Source organism: Cuculus canorus, chromosome 3 (assembly GCF_017976375.1).
Source record: "Cuculus canorus isolate bCucCan1 chromosome 3, bCucCan1.pri, whole genome shotgun sequence".
Taxonomy (NCBI): Eukaryota; Metazoa; Chordata; class Aves; order Cuculiformes; family Cuculidae; genus Cuculus; species Cuculus canorus.
Genome location: NC_071403.1, coordinates 22,265,735 through 22,289,982, shown reverse-complemented (window position 1 = coordinate 22,289,982; position 24,248 = coordinate 22,265,735). Strand labels below are relative to the sequence as shown.

The following is a 24,248-nucleotide window of genomic DNA, read 5'->3' as shown; positions in this document are numbered from 1 at the left end:
ACAGCCATTTCCCCTGTCACACAGCTCTGCCAGGTTTTCTCCTGTGGCTTTTAATCCTATATTATTCTACAACTTCCTTCTCTCTTATGGCAGCTGTTGCTGTGGCTGCTGCCTGTCTCACCTCTTCTTTCTTCTGTCCATCAGTGTTCATCTTCTTTATCCTGTTATACATTGACTTACTCTTCGTTATTTTTTTGCTATTTATCTCATTTTTCTTTGGCACTCCCAGGGTTCTTTTATGTAACTTCAATCTTGTATTACGACTTTTCTTGGAAATCACGTGTTTTTTTCTCACAGCCCAGCCAGAAATGTCCTCTCTCTTCTTATCATTGCAAATGATGTTTCTTTGAAAATTATACTTTCTATTTTCCTTATTATCACCAGCCTCCTTTCATCCTTTCTAGAACTTCCTTTAGGTCTACACTTCACATAGCTTCTTATCCTTATTCATGTAATTCATGTCAGAATATTGTCTCTACTGATACTTCTGTAGCTACATTCATACACCCATGTACTACGCCACTGATAATAAGATCTCCAGTCAACATTGCCACGATGTTATCTGCTCAGGATCAGCACCCTCATATTCTAGCCCACTGTTATTCCAATGTGTTTTATGATCTGGTGTGAGGAAGCATAAAATGCTTTAAAATCCTATCTGCAGCCCAGAAAAAGCCCCATCAAACAAACCCAAAGATACTGTAAGGCAGCTTCCTCCAGTCTGAGTACATAAGAATTGTTTAATTTCCTGATTCTGGGGTTGGATTTACATCTGAAATGTTCCTGCAGGTCTTTGTTCTATAAACTGCCCAGTCACTTTCCAAACTCACTCATGTTTTTAGCACTTGCAGCTTTTGGTGAGAGTGAATTTCACAGTCTGATGGCATACCATTTTTGTGTACTCTTTGTAAATTTCTCCTCCTTACAATGTGTTGCAAAAAGTCTTGAGCAGTAGATTCCTGTTCTTTTTCACCATACACCTCCGATTTTGTATCACTACACTGTAACACTTGGCCATTGACTCCCTTCCCAAAGGGAGAGCCCTGCTCAGGCTGCCTGGAAGCTTTCCCCAGCTCTGAGCTCTCTCTCCTCTCGCTCTGCTCTATTTCTTCCATCTATGGGCATTGGATATGTAAGATGTGGGCATGCCTTAGCGTTACTAATAGCATTGAAATGCTTTCTGTTTGGTTTGTTGCTCCATCTCCAATAATGCCTAACTCCTGTTTGTTTCTTTGAGCATTAAACTGGTGTTTACAGAGAAATATCCACAGAGGCACCGAAGTCTCCTTCCTAAGCAGAAGTAGCTGATTTGGAGGCCATCATTGCCTTAACATTGTTTCTGAAAGTACATTGAAAAGGTGCAAAAATATAAGGTACAAACCAACCTACACTGAATTTCTGCTGTCATTTTAATCTGAAGTCACTTGGTGTCATTCTCCAATCCAAGTACTGATTTTGGATACCTTGAATGGTTACAGGCAGTATCGTTGTCAGTAATACTTCTTTTCTACCAAATAGCTTATAGATTTTTTGATAAACAGAGATCCTATCATAGGTTAATATAGGTCTGTATTGAAAACATTTCTTCACAGTGAAAACTCTCCATTTTTCCTTTTGTTTCTCATTTTGCAACCATTCACACAAAGGGAACTTCCCTCTTTCTGACCGGTTGGTTTCTTTACAAGCCTCTCAAAAGGATCTGTCAGCAGCTTTTTGGAAATTGAGGTACACCCTCATTTATCTTGATCACCCTTTTCTACACAGTCATTAACTTTTTAGAGAAGCCTATTATATTCAAAGTGTATAACATCCCTCAAGAAAAGTCATACAGTCTTTTGTTTTTCTTCACTATATACTATATTTATCTGTTGTCTACCATTGGGTTTTTGTACTATGGTTGTATCCAGTTTGTGCAGTGGAGTAGTCTGTAGCTCCTCAGATATGACTTGGAGCTCTTTTTGCAAAGAAGTGGAAAATTGTCACCTTTCACTCCTGTGGCACCAACAACGATTTAAATGGTGGTTCATCTCTTTCTTACCTGGCTTTCTTCTGGGTGAAATCCTCGTGACTTGTTACTGTCTAGTCCATTTACTTTCAATCTGTCTCTGGTCCTGTGCCAGTATGACTATCTCTTAACATTGGTCCAACAGTAGAATCATTACAGATTCCTTCAGTTTTTGGATTTGGCTGCTCTTATAAAGACACAGCACTTTAATTACTGTAAATAAGGAACTAAGATAAGCGTACTATTGAGAATTGGCTGGTTGTTCTCCCTTTTGCATTTGTGCAATTATTTTTCTATACCCCATGCAGATCTTTGTATTCTCTTTTAATGAAATTCATCTTGTTGATGTCAGACCATATCTCCAACATGTTGGCCTAGCCTTAAATCCTGATTCTAGACCCCAAAGTGTCTGTTGTTCTTTCGAGTGGGCTGTCACGTATGAGTTTTATAGTTCCGTCATCTGAACTATTATTGAAAATATTCTTTTGTAGTTTCCAAGATGAAATCTATGAATGCTATTTAATGTCTCTCAACAGCAAAGTAATGGCAGTTACTCTAGCCATGGTCTTTCAGCCATGCTCAAAGTCACAGTTTCATCTCAACCCTATTTCCCTGCTTTAGGAATGAAATATGAAAAGCCTCACTCAAATCTACTTTTCCTCCTGCTTACTCTAAGGTGGCCAGTTACACTGTCAGAAAGGGCATTAGATTGCTTTGATATCAATGACAACAAAATTTCACGTTGAGTGATTTTTATAATCTGGTTGTCCCTAGGGAGCAGTGAAATGGTTCACAAATTTGTTCCAGTTTCTTTTCTAATGTCAAATCTCCAACATCCTTCCTTCATTCCTTAATTGAAAACCAGGTTTTATGTTCACACTGTCTCAGGGCTGTCACTCATCTGTGAGGAGTCATCAGAGGTACCTGCTTACAGCTCAGAAACTGCATCAGCTTGTACTCCTAGTGCTCTCAGGGAAGTGCCATCTGTCTCTGTTGGCTTAAATACCTCAAATTTATCTAAATATTCCCTAACATGCCCTTCTCTGATCTGCACTGTTCTTACATCTGCTTACAAGTCAACTTTCCTTCAAAGAGTGGCACAGGCATAACGCCTTTCAACACATTCTGCTTTGCTCCTGGTAGTTGCTCCCCTTCACTTCACACATTTCTTCTTTTTGCTTAGCTGATCTCTGGCACCGTGTCTGCTTCCTCCTCAGGTGGCAGGACAGACAGTCCTGCTCCTTCTGCTCCCTCTGAACCTTCCTTTCAATTGGTATAACATAAAACCCAACACACGCACTCGCTGGACGCAATTTCTGCAACATAGGGCCACTTTAATTTTATGCAATATCAGATACAGTGTCAATATCTGAGGTGGCATGACTCAATAGGTCTTGGTTTGTTTCTTTTTTGTTTTTTTCTTTTGCCAATGCTTATGTCCAGGAAAAGAACAAAGGAGGTGCAATATTTAAAGCGTCCTGCCTCTGCATATTTTGCGCTCTGAGACTGATCTATATTCAAGTAATACTGGATTAAAACGGGGTTCTCATTGGATTTTCTGTATCACTAAAAAATAAGATGGTAGAACATCAAATCGTAGAATGGTTTGGGTTGGAAGGGACCTTAAAGTTCATCCAGTTCCAAGCCCCCTGCCATGGGCAGGGACACCTCCCACCAGACTAGGCTGCCCAAGGCCCCATCCAACCTGGGCTTGAACACCTCCAGGGATGGGTCATCCACAGCTTCCCTGGGCAACCTGTCCCATGGCCTCACCACCCTCATGGTGAAGAAATTCTTCCTTACATCTAGTCTAACTCTACCCCTCTCTGGTTTATACCTGTTGCCCTTTGTCCTAGCACTACAGTAGTAAACAATCCTTCCTCAACTGTCTCCTAGCTTCCTTCAATGGGAAGTTGCTATAAGCTCCAAGCCCCCCTGTTACTCAGACTTTGTGATGTGAAGATGGAAAATAGCCCTCTTTCCACATTTCTTTTCATGGATTTAAACATCTGTAATACCAATGGGTCACCTTTCTTCACTATCTTTAAACTTACTAATCATAAGGACACATGACCCAACATAGCTACAAACAAAGAAGATCCTGATAAATGCTAAGATAAAATACATTTTGTGATTAATTTTCCTCAGTTTTTAGTGGCTTGTTTAGTAGCTCAGAGCTTCTTAACTCTTCCAATATGAGTATAAATCAGTAGGTTTCTACCTTACATTATCCCTGAGAATTAGTATTTTGCACAGTGACTGTGTCCTTATTACTGCAGGATTGTGTCTCCTGCAGTGCATGCAGCTGGATAAGAGAAGCTTCCTACTGTTGCAAGTTCGCACCCTCAGGTGCTGTGTGGTTTTTCTCCCCATTTGGCTACCTTACTTTTCCTCCTGCTTCAAAGCCCTTCTTTCAGCTCTGGGTTGTCTCTCAGTCTTCACCCAGACCTGCCGCTCCACTTGTCCACCAACATGTCCTGCTTGCTGAGAGCATCTTCCCAATTCATTTGCAAGTCAAAGACACATTATGGGGGAAGTTTATGTGAATAACCTGCCACAAAATCTCTTTCCTTTGTTTGGGACACAGCGTGGAAGTTTCTTTAGCCCAGCACCAAAGATCACACTGGGACATGCATCTCCAGGGGCCACGCAGCCATCTCTGCCTCACACCATTCTGTGGTGAGGAGACACCTCTACTCATGCAGGACTGTCCAGACTGTCCCTGTCCCAGGAGTCATCCCATGCAACGATGAGGCACCATTTGAGCCTGGTGTGCCCTCTCTGCCCCTTCTGACATCTTCCCCTCTGTCCTTACCTAGTATTTCGCCTCTCTCCCAGTCTCCCCCATCCAGCCTCTTTTGTTCTCAGTCTTACCCAATGCACAGGCTCTGTTGCAGATCCAAGCTCACTATTCCTCTGTCCCCCTTCTCTCTGCAGAAACTTCATGCATGTTTGTTCATACGAGCTCCAACCCATTCCTGCCTCTTCCCCATCCCCTGACCCAGCACCTCCTGCCTGGTTCCTACGTTTAACATGGTGCTGATGTGGCATGACCCAGGTCACTAATCAGTCATAAAACAGAGGGAGAAACAAAATCTAATCAAATATTATATGGCCTCAAATTGCACAAGGGGAGGTTCAGATCAGGAAAAAATTCTTCACTGAAAGTATTATCAGGCACTGAAATAATACTGAAATAATACTGATAATACTGAAAGTATTAACTTTTCCAACCAAGTGATCCTATGATTTAGGCATAGCTATTCAATAGCACTTTTACACCTCTCACAGTTCTGTCATAGAACCAATATGCCTTTGACATTCTTATGTCCTGCCCAATGTACCTTTGCCATTCTTATGTCCTCCCTACCATGGCTTTGTCCTCTGCAGGGAGTTGGGCCACCTCCTCTGCTCTCTCCTGGTCCTTCTGCCTTGGGCAGTGTTTTGTCAGGGCCTTACCCAGACATGATTTTGTAGGAAGACTGAGAAGAAGGTGTCTCCTACCATTCCCCTGCTCGGCATGGCATGAGGGCAATGCAGCATGGCAGGTGCAGGACATGAGGCACCACATGAGCTACTCACCTGTGTCCACCCAGGGAAATGGAGCCCTGAACCAAGCTCCATGACATAGCTGGTGGGGATGAGGATCTTTTCATTGTTTTCACTACTTTCCAATTAAAAGCACAGTGTGAGCTGCAGAGCTTGTATCTAACAAAATTAAGCATGTGGTGGTTTCAGAGTGCAGTAGGGAAGAGTCCACAGTCTCTGGACTGCAGAACGAGTGGAGGCATCACCCAGGCTTGAGACAAGCAGAAAGGAAAGAGCTACCCTGGGTGTCTCTGCCCTGGGTGCCAGCTGCCAGGCTTTCCAGTGCAGCAGGCACCTCTACTTGGGTTAGAAGGTTTGGGGTCAGTTGCAGTCAGAGCCGCCAGCCAAAATGTTACTGATGATGCAAGTAATCAAAGGGACAGAGATTATGCCACAGCCACATCTCAGCAAGATTTCCTGAGACAGGATCTTATTTGATATCTCTTCTCTGATCTGCCGTCCTCTTTGCAGATCAAAGTATAACAGAAGAGATGGAGATGACATACTGCCACAGAGTTCCATGAAATCTGATAATTAATGTCACAATGTTAGTGTTAGCCTCATCTGCCAAACCCACCAGCATCATTCCTCGAGGATGTCACTGTTTTGATCCAGAAAAGACTGTGTGAATCTGGTTCTATTACTTCAACAATTTACTTTAACTTTTCTCCTGAGGATAATTCGTCAGATCTTGCTTTTCCTGAAGAACTGAAACTGTGTCTTGATTTAACTTCACAAGGAAGAAATGTTCTCAGATCCTAGTGAGATTATCCCAATAAAAGTATAAAATAGGTCATTGTCTACTACAGATACATTGCCTTCTGTATAGAAAAGAAAGAAAGATTTATAGGTGGGAAATGTATGCTGCATAAGAAATTACAAACCAAAATGCTAAGATGGCTTCTTTCATACTTGTTGCGGTTCCTTTCGAAAGCTCTTATTTCAGAGATGACGAATATAGTGGGTTTTCTAGTGCATACTGCAAGTGTGGACCTGACGCTCCTCTGGCATATATCCTGTGACGCTGGGCATTTGAAAGTGCTTGCTGGGACCTTCAAATGTCACGATTGGACTGTCACTTCTGAAAATCAGACATGGTTATTCCTAACCCTGCAAGACTTCTTGCTGTGTTGGAGGTACTTTAAGTGCCACAGTAAATCTCAGCCTTTTCAAAAAAGAATAACTGCTTTTTTTTCTTGTGTCTGTAGTGACAGTGATGAAAATTTGGATTTGCTGGATTTTTTTCGCTAGCTGTGCTAAGCTTCAGTTACCTCATTTTCTACCAGTCCTAGGAAGCCTCAGCCTTTGGGGCAGAGGTATCTCATGATCATTTGAAAAAGTGGGGGCAATCTAGGGGAATAATGATGACTTTGGAGAGGTTGCATCAGCCCAGCTGCCATCAGGAGGCTGAGAGCTACTCTATCAATGCACGGGGTGCACTGTGAATAAAAAACACTTTGCTCCAGTTGCTGCTTTTTCATAATGTGTCTCGGTGAGCTTTATGAGCCATGAAATGCCTTTTGGCACTGTAACAGTTAGGAGATAAATATTGATATTGGCGGGGGGAAGTGGGGGTGTTGTTCATTATTCAGTATATTTCGCCTCAGGAGTTAACAGTTAGTTTTAAAGACAGCCTACCACCCCACTGAAGGCAAAAGCAATACTGTCACACTGTACAGCCGTGGTGGCTAACGGTTGTGCTGACCAATCTATGAGCAATGCCTGGACCAAATCTGCCGCGTGGGGCTGTCTGCCGCAAACACTCAGCGACAGCAGACGTGTGAGGGGCAGCTGCAGGTGCTTGCCATTGATTCACAGTCTGAACGGGCAGGCTAATGGGGTCCTGTGATGGAGCTCTCATTGATTATTTAGCTAGCAGAGCACTCAACAGGAACTGGACCAGAAAAGTTATTTATTTGGTAAAAACAAATAGGACCTCAAATTGCAATAACTGTGGAATGATTTGCAACAGGTAAAAATGTTTTGCTGCCCAGAAGGAGGTAGGAAAGTGGAGGACATTCTTTAACCTCAGAGCTGTGACAAGGGGAATGAGACTGGCAAAAAGAAGTGAAGGAACTGAACCAAAGCACAAAAGAACACAGTCCACTGTGGTGTTTGGACCATGGGAGACTTCTTATGATGGTTTGTGATATGGAAATAAAGTTTAGTTTAGAGGCAGTGGAGAATCACCTAGAAGAAATAAGAGGAACCACATGGGGTTGTTGGCTGCAGACGACAGGGAGGGTTCAGCCACAAATCCTTGAATACCATGCCTTGAAGGTTCCCTTGACAGGCAGGATAGGTCTAGGGCTGACATGAAACATGAGATAAGCTCTAACACGAGAAATGGAAGCCAGAAATCACAAAAACATGGCCTGCTTCATCCCTGTTTGTATACTAGCATTATTCCTGAACAGCCAAGAGTTTACTAGGGCACTTTAAAGTCATGTAAGTAGGTCAGCTTGTTGCCAGAATCTGCTTATCCCCCAACATGTGAAATTACGTCCTGATGGCCAGCAGATGAGAAGCAGCCAGTGGCAAAACACATCAGAGGCAGTCCAAGGGCGTATCGACAAGGCAGAAGACTCCAGGAAGTGCATTTTGCATTTGGAAATGCGTTTTGCTGTGTGACACCTGAGTCCGAGCAGTGCCAAAGAAGCTGCTCCACACAACAGCCACCGTGCTGCATAGCCCAAGCCTTCTCCCAAACAGTGGTTTGCCTGTGGTCTTATTGCCAGGCCTCCTCTGGAAAGCCCAGAGCAGATTTTAGGGGAAAAAAATCCCAATTGGCCAAAGCTTCACTTCCGGGCAAGTCAGTGATTACAGCTCAGTGTGCCCACCTCAAGACTGGATGATACGGAGGTTGTTTGCTTCTCTGTGGTAGTAGAAAGATGAACGTTTGGCTATTGGCTTTCAAAGAGTTCCCAGCCCAGAGAAAAACCATCCTGCAAGGCCTGGGGTTTGGCCACAACTCACCAAAGGGACAGTGGTGCTCAAGTGGTAACAGTTCCTCTTGCAAAAAGATTTTTGCTGCTGTAGATCTCCACAGAGGGGTTTGAAATGTATGGTAGTGGGCAAAAATATCTCATTAGTAGAGTTGATTATAGGTACAGCTTATTACAAAGAAAAGCTAATCTTTTTAACTTCTAATTAAAGACAAATTAAAACTGTTAAATGTTTAAAGTGTTACTTTTGCTCAGCCTAGCACTTACATTGCTAAAAGCAATATTCTTTCCTTTACTGATAAAATAAAATATTTGCTAAATATCTGAGCAGAGCTTTCTTGACAGCCAGCTGGGAGACAATATGAAACCAGAAACAAGTATTTCCACTTTTTTTAACTTTTTTTTTTTTCCCTGGAACACTTTGGGAAGATTTTCTTTGCATGATAATGCCCATCTGCCTCTGGTGAGGAGATAGAAGAGCTGTGCTCCCCTCTGGCAGAGGTCCCAGGTAGCCTTGGACCGTGCGGTGTGGCCTCTCTCCAGAGCCCCTGGCAGCACTGGCCATGGCTGATGGAGGAGGGAGGTGAGCTGCCTGCCGGGGGGCTTTGCCAGGCAGTCAAATACAGTGGCATCTTGTCTTACTGAAGTCATTCCTCCTCTCCTTTTGCCCTGTCCCAGCTGCAAGCCCTGGCACCCCTACCCTCCACACTCTCCACCGTGCCCAGCCTCTCACCCGTCCTTGGTAAAAAGGTAAAAAGAATGTTAAGGGTCATTTTAGACTGGACATTAGGAAGAATTTCTTCACTATGAGAATGGTGAGACACTGGCACAGGTTGCCCAGGGAGGTTGTGGCTGCCCCATTCCTGGAGGTGTTCAAGGACGGATTGGATGGGGCCTTGGGCAGCCTGGTCTGGTGGGAGGTGTCCCTGCCCATGGCAGGTGGGGTGGAACTGGATGATCTTTAAGGTCTCTTCCAACCTAAACAATTCTATGATTCTATGATTCTATGATTCTATGATTCTATGATTCTATGATTTGAGTCATTTTACATGTGTGACAGAAGGTAACATCATGGCAATTCAGTGCTTCCCACATCACTTCCCTTCTCTTGATGACCTCACCCACTCACCCACCCATGACCCCCTGTCTCAGCTCTCCCTTTTCTCTTTTTTCCATGCAGCCGGCCACAGCGGCAGAGACGGGAGGCCCACGGCGAGGGGCACAAGCAAGGCAGGTAGGCAAAACCTGCCAGCAGCTGCTGCTGACCCAGCCCTGCCAGCCACATCCTTGTGGCCATGCTGAGGCTGTGGCAGGGGAAGGGGACTCCATTCAGCCGTGCCAGTCATACTTAGGTAGGACTCGTGCCTTTAGCAGGACCCAGCAGGTCTGTGAGGAAGCCAAATTGTCCTTGGGCTCCATCTTGCATTGCTGCTGTGCAAGCAGGTGGCTTCCCTTCAAGCATCCCTTCTGAAGAGCTCTCCATCACACCACCCATCCTTCCCTCTGCCACTGCCAGGGATAAAGCGCCTTTCTGAGCACAGTCAAGCCTGCTCACAAATGTTGAAGGCTTTGCCAGTGACCTGCTAATATCACTGCCGCATCTCAGCCAGTAATAAACCTTACCTGATGCACAGTTACAATGCCACAGGACTTTCTGAGGCTGAATTAAATCTAAAGAAGTAGCAGGGGGCACCTTTTAAAATATCTAAGGCATAGTTCATGACTAGAAGAACTCACTGATGGAGGTACATGACTCACCACTTGTAGGAATTATTAAACTGAGACTGAGCATCTTTCTGAGACACTCCAGATGCTCTGGGTTTGACAAAGGAGTGGCTGGTAACACCACTGGGCTCTGTTAGGAAATTATTGTATTGGCTTCTCATGGTATGACTGCCCACAAGTCTGTGAGAAGTACAGCATGGTTAGTCTTACTTAGGAGGACCTTTATCTCAGGAATGCATTCCCCATCAAGTTTCTTTGTTGTCCTATTTTCCTTTAATCTGTTTCTGAGTTGTCTTGTGTCTATTCAGGCAAATGCCTCTCTGAGGATGCCATGTTTTTTTAAACTGAGAACCAGCAAAACCTTCCTCCTGTTTTTGAACCCTCCTGGGGAGCTGGCATGCAGCTGGCTCTGAGGACAGCAAGGCTTCACCTACATGATGGAGCAACCAAGGAGCTGCTGCTCCCGCGTTCTCGAAAAAGAACTAAAGCGGTGAACAGTGTTTTGCAGTTTGGATGTGGAAGAGCATTCTTTGTCCAGTGTTTTGTGCAACTCCAACAGCTTCTGGAATGACCCTCGCTGGGTCTTTAATGTTCAGAGACCTCCTAGGTCTCTAATGCTCTTTTTTATCCTCATTAGAAATCCAGGGCAGGAGCTAATCATTTTATCCCAATTTAAGGGATGGTCCTCCCTCTGGCCTGGTTCCCAATCTGTCTCCATTTTGTTCCTGGGGAACAGCCAGTAGCTTATTTGATATACATTTTCCCTAATTCCTGGCTTCATTCCTCTTGATAAATCAGTGTCAGTAATGTTCCTCCCCTATTTCCATTTCCCCTCTTATCCACAAATATTATTCCTCCAGCCCACACATTTGAATGGTTGTCTCCAAATTCTGGTATAAGCAGAGATAATTTTGATAATTTTAATAAGCAGAGACAAAAATTTACAAAGTAAATGTTTTCTCCGTGACAGAATTATCACAGGTGACTAAGTTGTATGTTTAATGCAGGAATAATTTTTTAATGACATGCTTCCAAGCAACTGCAAGCAACTCCGTGGTTATGATCTAAGGGGTAAATGGTCTAATGGGTACTGGAGTGAAGAAGGCATACACTTCTTGCAGACACTAATCAGGACTCATAGCTTTGCTTCTCTCTTTCTGTTAGCCCAATCCTAAAACGAAGCCCAGACATTACTAAATCTCCGTTGACAAAGTCAGAGCAGCTGCTACGAATAGATGACCACGACTTCAGCATGAGACCAGGTTTTGGAGGTATGAAACATGCACATTTGTCACTCTTCTGGTTTTACATCTTCATTTCTCTATACTGTAACAGGTACTCAGGTGAACACACAGATTAACAAGCAGAGCTGCTTCTGCCTCTAATTTTTCTTATTTTTTAATGTGGATTCATGACATGCTCAGGGGAATAGGGGTGCAGTGAAATAACCTTCTTCCCTGCATAAGGAAATAGCATAGTCAAAGGCACGGAAATGTGATCACAGGCAACATAATATTCCTGGTATTCATTGACACTTTCTTGTGATGAAAATCTGCAAATACTTCATATCCTTATTCACAGACGATATGGAAATTCTGAGATTATGTCTCACTAAGGTCATGTGTATGCATAATCAAATCACATCCCACACTTACTGACCAGGCCATTTAATTTATAACCCAAAAGAAAATATTTTGACTGCTGTGTGTTAATGCTTGCTCACAGTTTTGTGGATGCATGCTAGAGCAACCTAAGCTTTCAGGGAAATGGATGAAGGAGAACACATTTTCTTTCAGCCCATCGGATTAGAGAATGTTGTAATTTATCTACCCTTTCTGGCTGACAGATGGTCATTCAAATCCAGGATACCATTATATACTCTGATGGAAGAAGATTTTATTGCTAAATGCTCAATATACCAAATACCAGCATGTTCAATTAATTTAAAAAGGTTTCAATTTCATAGCAGTCTGTTAATGTGAGCACTATTTATCTTGACAGATCTCCTGTATTGTAATTGCCAGAGGTATATGAGGGGCTAGTCAAAGTCTGGAGGAGGAAAAAAGATTGGAATTCCTATTACACGGGGTCACAGCCCAACCCTTCCCCTTTGGAGCCCTAGGCTCAGTGGCACATGCCTGTGTCCCATAGCAAATCCCCTTCCACCAGCCTGTCTTACCCACAGCCAGGCACTGAGGGATGTGAATGTCAAGTACGTGGAGTAGCTCTCAGGGTTGTACCCAAGAGGGGAGCAGAAGAAGTGAGGGGAAAATTGTGGAGTAACCCTCCTACATCTTCTTAGCTTTGCTTCTGCTGCTCTCCATGTGAATGTGTGAGGCAGCTAGTGAGCTCTGGACCTGAGTGCTAGCAACGGGGCTATGAAATTTTGAAGGGGATGTAGGATGAAAAAAAGTAAAAAAAAGAAAAGTCAAAAAAGTCACAGTAAAAAAAGAAAGTCAGTAACAGTTCAATCTCATTGCTGATTTTGACTGTTATTCAGAAGTTTTTGTTATGAACGCCAATAGTTTCAATTTTCAATTGGTTTACTATTATTTCTATTTCAAACTGAACACCTACTTTTATCTCTATGATATGAAAGCCAGAGGATTACTTTGTCTCACCAGGTTTACACATTCTTAACATTTTTTCCATGCAGGCCCTGCCATTCCTGTTGGGGTGGATGTCCAAGTTGAAAGTCTGGACAGCATTTCTGAGGTGGACATGGTAAGAGTCACAGACGGGCTAAGGTCCAATGGGACCTCTGGAGACCATGTAGTCCAAATCCATGCTGAGAATAAGGCTGGTTAGAGCAGGCTGCTCTGGGCTGCGTCTATGGGGTTTGAATACCTCCAAGGATGAATGGAGATGCCACAGCCTCTGTGAGGCAGATTTGGATTTGATCTGAATCTGTAGACAACTATTTTTATTAGCCTCGTGTTACCATTTCATCTCCCTTGAGGCAGAAAGTACAATATTTTTCTTTCTCTAGGACAACACTGACAAAATTGCCTGAAAGTATTTGGTTTACATTGTCTTAAGAAACTGATAATACACTTAAAAGCTCTGAGGAGATCAACTAACATGTTAGTTTTAAGGCACTTCAATATAATCCAGACACAGTCTTATTTGCCTTTGTTCTGAGGTGGTCAGGGGCAAGCTAGCTCCCAAAACAGAAGCCATGTAGCCATCCTGAGACCAACACTGGTTCAGACTGATGTGTCCTGTTCTCAACAGGGCAGACAGAATCAGCTCAGAGGGGAGAAGTTTCTCCAGAACCTGCCTTTGGCCCATTAGCAGTTATATCACGCCTGCTGTGCACTGAGGACCAGCGTAAAGCTCTGTCGGTCCTTCCCGCATCCTCATGATGATACTGAAGTAAGATTTCAGGAATGTGCAGGACAGATGCTGATGCTCTGCACAGGCTAAATTCTTTACTGAGTCTCTGTCCTTTATTCTGTACTGTACAATTAATAACATGAAAGCGGTCAGTTTTCAAATGCTCTCAAAGCGGTGCAGGTTTTAGTCTTGATGATTTTTGCTGGGGGGGACTATTTTCATCACAAAACACTGCTGAAGTAGGGTGTGATTTCTGCAGGGGATTTTCCATGGGTAGATTTTACATGCATACATTACATGTAACAACAGGAAAGCAGGAGCACAGAAGAGGAATGGGAGATGGCCCTGCACATACACTGCAAGGTCTACACCAATTTTTTTCACCCTTTCAAAACTAATAGCCTTTCAGACATACTCTGTCAGAGCATTCCCAGAGTCCCTCAGGAGCTCAGCTTTTGCTATGGAAGAGAAGGAAAAAATCACGCCACAATACAGAATACTTTTCGAGATATTTTGCTGTTGTAACAAATAAATAAAATAGCTCTGAAGCTCTCAGAGAAAGCCTCAACTTCTCCATGCTCTTAATCAACCACAGCCACAAGGTTAAAGAGCCTGTGCCTGGCCTTCAGCCATGTCCTAGCCAGAAGCACAATTGTGTGATAGCACAGCTGGTATTTGGCAGCCTCCCCTGTGGCACATCACTGCTGCAATCAGCGTGGAGACCCCATACTCCATGTCCAGGTGGTCTTCTCTCACTGTACAGTTTTCATCTTTCAAGTAGGATTGGATATCTGCAGTCAACCAACCACTTGCAGGGAGCAGCAGGGTTGCAAAGCCAGGGTGCAGCAGGGCGCTTGTTCTCCCCGCCCCCGAGGAGCCCTGCAGCTGTCGCCCCTCAGTCTGGTGCTCTTGGTACCCTGACTGCCACCCACGGGGAATCAGTGCTTTCGCCTAGCCGGGGATAGTCCCAGTCCTTCTGATTTAGGATAAAGTTTGTGAAGGTGGCCAAAGAGCCCTGAAAGACTTCAGCACTTGAAGGTAAAGATTTTAACATCCAGGATTTTAAACCAAAAATTAAGCAACACACTACTCATTTATTAAGCAAGCTTTATGATTTTGAGGGTTTTTCCTCTGGTTTTTGCTCTTCATGTAACGTCATCCTGCAACACCCAGAAACATGGGGAAAGCACTGTATGGCCTCAGGTAAAAAAAAAAAAACATTCTTGGTGCTTTGCAAAATCATTTCTTTCTTTCAAAGAAGATACATCAGAGACAGAGAACTTCACTTTGTCCTAAATTTAAACTTGAGTTAAATACATTAATCTTTCCTTTCCTCATACTTTCTGACTCTTTGCAAGAAAGTGGTAAAATAATAGAGGACATTACAAAACTTGGCTAGGATGTCACCAATTAGATTCTTCTTGTCCAATTAATTTAAAAGTTTATAGATAACTATTATGGACCACTGACCCTGAAAATAACAGAGCTTTTGCAGGACACAAGGGACAACTGTTTTATCTGGAGGAAAGATGAGAAGAAGGAAAAAAACCCCAGATTGTTACTTGGAAAATCATTTGCAAACATCATGGGAGAGATAATAGCGTCTCTGAGAAATGAAACAAAAGAAGACGGAGATATTATATGGTTGTTGCTTAGGGGGTTGTCTGGTGATGGTTTATAAAATACCGTGATTCCCAGTTTAATAGCCCAAACCTAGTGTTAATAAATACTTTCTAATGAAAGCTGACCATACTTGCTTTTTCCACAGCAACCACAAAAGTAACTCTGAAAAATATTGAGGCAGTGACTTCTCTCTGAAGTCAATAAATTACCTGTCCACTTATTACCGTTTAAAGGATACATTAACACATAGTAACCAATGTAAAAGGTTTTCCATAACTACCTTCTACAAATTTGAATACAAGGAAAAGGCCTTAAAAAACCCTATAGAATAGACCAAATGAAAAAGAAGGAATAACACAGTCAGTAGCTTTGGAAACTTCAGCTGGGTGCAGTATAAAGAATTTCCAATAAATATTTTGGACTTCAGTATATAATAACATAGGCAGTGGTTAACAAATCACTTCTGAAGAAAGACTGCATAGATCCCTATATATCAAAATGCTTGGACTGTGTTGTGGAGAAAAAATACAAATGTCAAATAATTTCAGAAAAACACTCAAAGCCCACCTGAGTTCCTCTGCTCCAGATGCCAGGGCAGACTGGTCAGTCTTAGACTTCTCTCAGTTTATGGTCAATATACTACATTACACTGGAAGATACTATGCTTATAAACACTCATGCATGAGCCTATCTTCAGATATTTGATGGGTTCATTTGAAATAAGGAAAAAGGCTAAGACAATATAGGTGCTTCTGGGGTCAGGCTCCAAATAACAGAGCTCAAAGAGAAGGAGTGTGCCTCAGATCTAAGAGTACACTATTTGGAGGAAGACCTCCCACGGCAGCATGCTCCTCCAGGTGCCCTGGGGAAGGCAGCTGGCAGAGCAGTGTGGAGGGCAGTGCAGGCAGCAAACGCTTCTTCACTGAGGGGTCCAGAAATGTGATATCATAGGACTGGAGGTTAAAGTGGTCAGCAGCACTCTCCATCTACCGCAGCCTCAGCGTGGATGCCTTTTGGTCCCTGGAAGGGATCACAGACAGCAAAACACAATGTTTGTTTTTCAGTGGTGGATTTGCCACCATCTGGATGGACTCTAATTTCTGAACCCAGTAAAATGGTCTGACCTGAGGAATAAACAAGCAGCAGCTGGTCATGTCCTCTCCAGCTTAGGGAGTGGACGTGTGTTCAGGAATGGAGCTTTGCAGCTTGTGGTTTGTTCCAGAGAAGAAATCACTGTTCTGCTAACAAGAAATTAAGTTGTGACGGAAGCTTGTTTTTTGCAGGACTTCACTATGACACTTTATCTGAGGCACTACTGGAAAGACGAGAGGCTGTCCTTCCCCAGCACCAACAACCAAAGCATGACCTTTGATGGCAGGCTGGTGAAGAAGATCTGGGTCCCCGACATGTTCTTTGTCCACTCCAAGCGTTCCTTCATCCATGACACCACCACAGACAATGTTATGCTGCGGGTCCAGCCAGATGGGAAGGTACTTTATAGCCTCAGGTAAAGAGGAATTCAGTCAATGTGAAGCTATTAGTGGAGTGAGAGAGCAAGTGGTTTAATTGATTCCTGCATTGTATTTTTGCATGACTTCAAACCGTTTTGCATGACTTCAAAAAAAAAATACAAAAGAATGAATGTGCTGACTATCCACCACCATCGGAGTCCCTCTGGAGCTCACTAAGTGCTTGTCACAAGAAGCCAAGTTCTGTGCCAACATCACTGGGTCCACCAGTGTCCCTTTGTCTTGCATGCACGGTTAGCTCCTGCTTCTGCAGTCAGGAATCTGTGGCCGGTTGTGGTGGTCCCTTGGGGCAGCTCCCTGGGGGCCAGTGGGCTGTGATCCCCAGGGGCACTGCAGAAGAGGCAAGGCACAATCTAAGGAAGAGGGTAATGTCTAATAATAAAGTCCAGATCAGCTATAGCTATCCACTTTACTATATAACAAAGTCTCCGGGCCCAGCAAAATGTGCAATTTCTATTCTTATATTCTGAAGAAGTATAAATTCTACTGAGTGCAACTTTCCTTTTGATAAGCATACGAAGTGACAAGCTGTTGAGCAAGGGGATATAGCTCGTGGTGGCTCAGGTGTATGGCTAGAACAACCCAAGTCCTTGATTTCAACTCTTCCTGCTCTTTGCTCACGTTTCATGTAAAAGGCATGAAAGCTCCTTGAACGGAACATTTTGGGTAAACTTGTTTTTTTCATTTAGTTTGAGAGGTGACCCCAACCCTTGCACTTCCCTTATTTTCCAACTGGTCAATCAGCTTTGTGAGGAACATTGCTGACCTAAGTCTGAACATTATCAAACTGGGCTTTTTTTTCCTTTCTGATAAGTAACATTTCCATTCTTGGCGACGCTAAGTCAGAAACACCATTCAACCTCCAAGTGAAACTAAAATCGGTGCTTCTGTTTTTCTTGGCTGCAGTTAGAAAACAAGTACTGACAAATGACCCATAAGGACCTATTAGAGAGAAAATTGCTGCACAATATTCTGATGCAAGAATGTCAACATCACCTCCACAGCAATGAAATAGCAGCATACATGATAAATAGATAGTCAGATGACAGATAATGTATTGTGAAGGACAAAATAAGATGGAGAATCTGGCTGACAGGAGGTCAGTATCAGCAAGATGTGTAAATTTAACTAATGATAAGATTGCAGAACACATTGCTTGTGAAAGCTGTGGAGGTCTTTAAGGGCATGCAGGTAGAGCTGAGCTGGCCGTGAGGTGAGATATCAGTTTCTCAGCCTGCCAAGGTATTTTATGATTTTATGAAGGGAAGGCAGGTAAAGCAATCCTTGATTCGCTGTGGGGTATCAGTTTGACAAGAAGCTTCATGTTCTCTGATATTTTTATGACACTGTTCATTGGAATTCACAGCCTGACAGTGTCAACGTTCTCATTATTAAAGCTTTTTTTTTCCACTCAGCATGTTCGACAAGGTTCAGGTGTTCCTTAGGCCTTTGCAGAGTTTGTTCAGGTACTTAATGCAATAAGAAAAGGACAATAAAATGACATAATGTTCAGCTATTGTGTGCATGCCTATATACTTTTCCATTTAGCTGCATGATACCAGTCATCTGGTGTAAGCATTTATGATTAGCTAAAGAAGATGGGAACAAAAAATGTATCTAACTACTCAGATCTTGGCACTCACAGTCATATGCTTAAAAAATTGTCATGTACAAAATAGTGGTGAATGTCTTGAATGGTAAATTGACATTTCCATTGTTTTATTCTATGGCAGCTCCAGGTTGGAGTGCTTTATGAATGCTGGTCTCACCCTTAGATCAAACAGGGCATTACTGCCTGCCTGCCTTTGGTGGATGCCTTTAACGTAGATTACATTCTTCGTCGATGTCCGTCTTTTTAGGGTTCTTTGCCAGACTTTGTCTTCTCTTCTCTTGGAAACCACCACCAGTGGCACCTAAACAACAAATCTGAGCCAAGTACTTTCACTCAGAGATTAAATCTAGGCACCAGCAGGAACCTGCACATGCAAAAGGACTGCTAGCATGAGGGACTGCATTGTGTTTTTATCATTATATGACAGACACTCGTCTACCTTTAGCCCTACTGTAATTCCTTAATTCTTTCTCCATTATAATTTATACTTCTATTTGCACTTACTTCCCTAGAGTTTAAGCCAGCTGAGTCAAGATTCATATATGCTTCCAGTGCAAACAAAAAATTATGCTATTAAAAATTACATAATCAGACTATAGCAAGATCTGAGCTTTTGTTTGGTTTTCAGTGGTCTCTGCTACGTAGCAGCTCAAGCCCTAACTCGAGGCACTGCCTGTGCCCCCTGGTGGCTGGTACCTAGGTGGGATCACGATGTTCTCATTGAGCAGCTGGAAGTTTGAGGTGTGCAGAGAAATTACCTGCATCCCTCATGACATTAAAATGCCTTTGATAAATGTAAACTATTTTATTGAACAAAGCATCCGCTGAAAGCACAGATCTCTGCAGAGAGATGTTTGCTGATAGTCCAAGAGGAAAGAGTGCCCCTCTGTTCTTTCCCACTTTCTTTTCCAATATTTTTGTCATCTAGTAGCAATTTGTGGTGGTCTAACTTTCCAGTCATAATTCCTAACACTTGTTAGCTGAGAAGAAGAAATGGCTTTAACTTCAGTGGAATGGCTTTAGATGAATGGAAAGTATTTTCAGTTACTGGCCAGGTAGTTATTTAATTAAAAAAAAAAAAATCTTGCAGCTTTACTATTTTTCAGTTGCATAAGAAGACAAGATTTTAATGAGTTTTTTTTAATTATTCCTAGAGTTACAGTAACAGCCATGTGCAACATGGATTTTAGTCGCTTTCCCTTGGACACACAGACGTGTTCCCTGGAGATTGAAAGCTGTAAGTAGAGTGGAGATGTAGAGGAGCCAAGGACTGCACCCCATGTGCACTCAAAGACTATTTAATTATATCACTAGTTATACTAATAATTAAAAGGCTGCCACATTCGTGGGAGCTCTAACCAAAGTCAGCAGACTTCAATGCTAAGTAAAACTCCCTGCCTATTTTTTTTTCACTAGAAGTAGTTTGCAGCAATGAGTGTTTTTAAACACCAGCTGTGAGCACTGTTTTGCCAGTGTCCCCAGAAGCCAGCTGGGCTGCCCCATTGACACCTCATCCCCAGGGGACCCTGGGCAACTTGCCTGCAGGCTGGTGGTCTCCAGCTTGCCCAGCTGCCCTCCTGCACCACAGCTCTCAAACACATTAATAAACAGTCCTACACCCTTCAAGTGTGCTATCTGCTCATCTGTGGTGTAGAAACCATGATGGGGCAACAACATCAATCAGCATCCTCTTACGTTCTTTACACCTATGTGAAATATATGCGGTTTATACCCACATGTACCTCGTTTGTCCCAGGTATGACGCATACACACACAAGTTGGCTGCATTTCATACTGAGAAATTTTAAACTTTCAGCTTTTTAGCAGTTATTTTTCCTCTCCTTCTTAAATTTGCATCAAGGAATTATAACCTTAATTCTGTTTTAATATACTTATGTGTGATTTTTTTTTTCTCCCTCTCTGGGAAGAGTTGTTACTAAACCTCATCTGAAAGAATTAACGTTACTATATTTCCACACATATTGAAAAAAAATGAGAGCTGTCATGTTCATGTGTGCATCACAGGCAAAAAGTTTACCCAAGAGTTTTTCCTCCTACATGCTTCAGACTGTTAATAGCCTGCTCCTCCCATTACCCACAGCAAGCTCCTTCCTCTAAGATTCCTTTCCTTTCCTGCTGATTTTAGCATGATTACAAGGGATTTTTTTTTCAAGCTCTGATGTAGTGGGTTATGTGAACACATATTATGTGTGCCAAATTATGATTGGAGAAACAGAATGGTTTAAAAAGATGCACCAGCTATCAGGCCTGAGAGCTGTGGCAATGAGCTAGTTCACTCCTTGCCACAACCATGCTCACCACTGGTGGAGTTCTCATCTAGGTGGTGGCATTCGGCCTTTTCCACTGCGACATCACAGGTCACCTGGAAAGTATATGGGCACACTCTGGGCTGTGGGTGCAATAGGAGCGAGCTAGCTCAGTACACTGCATAAATGTTTGCTCTGCTCCCCTAGATGCCTACACTGAAGATGACCTCATGCTTTACTGGAAGAATGGGAATGATTCCCTTAAAACAGATGAGAGGATATCACTATCCCAGTTCCTGATTCAGGAGTTTCACACCACCACAAAGCTCGCCTTTTACAGCAGCACAGGTGAGTAATACAGTGTCTGCCAGAGGGTGGGCTGGGGGAAAGAGGGAGAGAAGACCATTCCTCTTGACCTTGGCCATGGGGAACTGAACACTGGGACGTTCCCCTGGGACCTGTCAGACCTCCCTTTCTTCCACACCGTGGCTACTGCTACGAGATACCAGGTATCCTCAACACAGACTTTCATCTTCACGGCTATGTAGTCTGGAAAGGCAATGCCTCATTAAGATCACACCAGACCTTAATGTGGATTAAACTCCCCAGGTGCACATGTTGTATTGTCTTGTTTGGAAGATACGGTCCTGAGAGACCCTTTGACTTTGATAGTCGGTTTAACAACAGTCTTTTCAGAGTCTTTTCTGTAAACTGCAATGATCTGTGGTCATTAACTACATTTTTCCAAAAGAAAGAGGTACTATTCTCCTAATGCAATATCACTTTGTCTGAAAGTAGTTTGATGTTGGTCTGACTTCTCTTTTTCCTTCTCTCTATTACACAGGGTGGTACAATCGTCTCTATATAAATTTCACTTTACGTCGACATATCTTCTTCTTCTTGCTCCAAACCTACTTCCCTGCCACCCTCATGGTCATGTTGTCCTGGGTGTCTTTCTGGATTGATCGCCGAGCAGTTCCTGCCAGAGTCCCGTTAGGTAAAAACAATCTTGTAGTCAGCAGACCTGCGAGACAATTGCTGCAACAGCAGCCTTGACCATCATGGCAAAACCTACCATGCCACGCACTGCCCCTGCATTCCTAGGCCAGCCGTGTGTCCCCTGTGCAGGGGACTGGCCCTGGCACCTGCTCCCCTTCTGCTCTTGGTGCCCAGGGAATTGTCTTCCGTGCTTGCACAAGTGCTACCTGCGCATGGTGCAAATCAGAGAGAAAGCACCCCACTCTGTTTATATGGCCATTGCACTTAAGTTAAAGAAATGGCACAGAAAGAGCCAGCTCTCTTCAGAGACTTCAGTGAGTGAAATGGTTAAAATCAATATCAGAAGCCCTGACAAAATTTCAGTTTATCGAGTTTTGCTACAGGATGGAGGGTGGTTGGCTGAGCTGTGTTGCTCAACTTGTTAAATGAATTTACAGTGCAATGTGAGGGATGCAGCTTCTCCTTCTGCAGCATCTTCCAGACAGATGAAGCCTTGTGACAGAGGAGTCGCTGTGGCAGCAGAACTACTCCATGGACATAAACCTTCTTCTAAAGATGATACGTTGCCTTTAGCAAAGTGCTGTTTGTATTTTTGCAGACTTTGAGCCCATTTTGAGCTTGCTTCTGCGTATTCCAGGCAACGCATCTCGGGATTTTATTTATTGTTAAAATTATAGTCCTCAGTGGATATATAGAGGCTTAACAGAGATGGCAATGAGGCAGTTATTCATGTCTACATTTAGAATCAGCAGCCATTGCCTTGAGACATCACTAAAAGGACCATAAGAATTTGGGCCATGGCTTTTCTGGAGAAGTAGGCACTGCTTTTAGCAGTACTTTTAGTATCTAGATACTCCTGTGAATTCAGTTTTTTGTGCTTATATATATCATTTCAACCTTTAAAGGGATTATTAATGTGACATAATTAACCTCTGATATAAGGGGGCCACAGAGACCCTCTCTCAGAGCCAGAATAACACCAAATTACAGGGGCTCCAGCCATTGCTGATGTGCTCGTTGTGCTCACCTATGGCATAACGTGGGGCAGCATTGCCCTGTGGAGCTCCATTAGTCTCTGTTCTTGCTTCAGGGAAGGGTTAAACTAGGCTTGGAAGTCAGGTGGCGACTTCTGTGACTTCCCACAAAGTAGGACTTCCCAAGAGCAGATGGAAAACACAGGCCTGGAGAACCTAGTAGAAGCAGCAGTGGCAGACAGGCTGTGCTCGTGCCCATACAGCAGAGGGCTTGAACTAGAAGCTCGGATACTCAGAACCACAGAGTCAATACCTCAAGCTGGAAAAGACCCATAAGGATAACTAAGTCAAACTTAATGTACTTCTACCCATCCAGGGACTGTCCTGAGCCAGAGATGGGGCACAGCTGGGATCAAAATGCTGCTGCTGGCTGTGGGGTGGGAGGCTGGTGATGTGGTGGGGAACCAGTGGAGCAACATCCTGAGACCAGAAGTAGAGCTCTTCTCACCAAAAATACAAGAAAACTCCAGATAGAAATCAGGGCTGTCTGGATTCCCCTCAGGCAGTGAAATCCATCACCCAAATGTGAAAAACAATACTGCAAGGTAAATTCAGATGTCAGGAACTTGTGACAACAGCTGTGTTTGTGAAGATTTTGGTTTGAAAGTGCCTTATGGGCTCTCTCTGCTGGTGTATTCCCAGGGATAACAACTGTGCTGACCATGTCTACAATCATCACTGGCGTGAACGCCTCTATGCCTCGTGTTTCCTACATCAAAGCAGTGGACATTTACCTGTGGGTCAGTTTTGTGTTCGTCTTCCTCTCAGTGCTGGAATACGCAGCAGTGAATTACCTGACTACGGTGCAAGAGCGGAAGGAGAGGAAACTGCGGGATAAGGTGAGATTATCTATCTGCGATGCAGCTCTATACCCCTGGGAAAAGGTGTGGCAAATGTCTGGAAAAGTTCAAAAGCTTGCAACTACAATGATCTGCTCTCAGCTGCCTGGGAATAAGGCACTGTGTGTTAAAAGACACCAGCAGAGAGGTATTTCAGGCTATAAAGATTCAATACAGTCAACCCACACCCAAATTCACTGCTCTTTCTTCAGAGTCGGAGGATGTTAAGTCACTGTACATTTAGTCCTCCTCTGACTGTATAAATGAGATAGGTTTTAAGATTTTACCTTTAAACATTCTTTATACTTAAGATCCTAACCTGTGACTAGCACCAGATGGATACAGCATTTTGGTTTTCAGATAACATGGCAAATTTCCCCCACCTTTCTCCAGGCACACTCTAGACTTACACACAACGGGCCAAATTTCCCACTTCTGCCTTTGTTACATCAAGTTATAACCGCACAAAATTTCAGCCTAAGATTTTTGTCTTCAAATGGGGCAAGCTTTATACATTACTCCCTGCAGGTTCCCTCTGCCCTCTTCTCTGATTTTCTCAGCTCCAAGGCACAGGTCCAACCTTTATTTACACCCTGATATCAGTGCTTAAGCCAAAAGAGCTTCTCCACAGACAGCCTTGCCCTTTCACTAACCGTATTGCATCTTGCAGACAGGAAACTGGAAACACAAATGCTGCTGCCCAGCTCCATCCTCTCGTTCCCCCTTTTATGTCCCAGCAGCCTGAA

General features: G+C 43.4%; 1 protein-coding gene across 1 annotated transcript in view; it reads left to right on the top strand.

Moving 5' to 3' along the window:
- The window catches only part of LOC104062703 (gamma-aminobutyric acid receptor subunit rho-1), a 36,768-nt gene that overhangs the window by 5,384 nt on the left and 7,136 nt on the right, over positions 1-24,248 (top strand). Inside the window, exons 2-9 of the mRNA XM_009564809.2 lie at positions 9,719-9,772; positions 11,428-11,534; positions 12,920-12,987; positions 16,506-16,729; positions 19,518-19,600; positions 20,838-20,978; positions 21,475-21,627; positions 23,306-23,502. Of these exons, the coding sequence (XP_009563104.2) occupies positions 9,719-9,772; positions 11,428-11,534; positions 12,920-12,987; positions 16,506-16,729; positions 19,518-19,600; positions 20,838-20,978; positions 21,475-21,627; positions 23,306-23,502 (1,027 nt within the window). The remainder of the gene's footprint in view (positions 1-9,718; positions 9,773-11,427; positions 11,535-12,919; positions 12,988-16,505; positions 16,730-19,517; positions 19,601-20,837; positions 20,979-21,474; positions 21,628-23,305; positions 23,503-24,248) is intronic.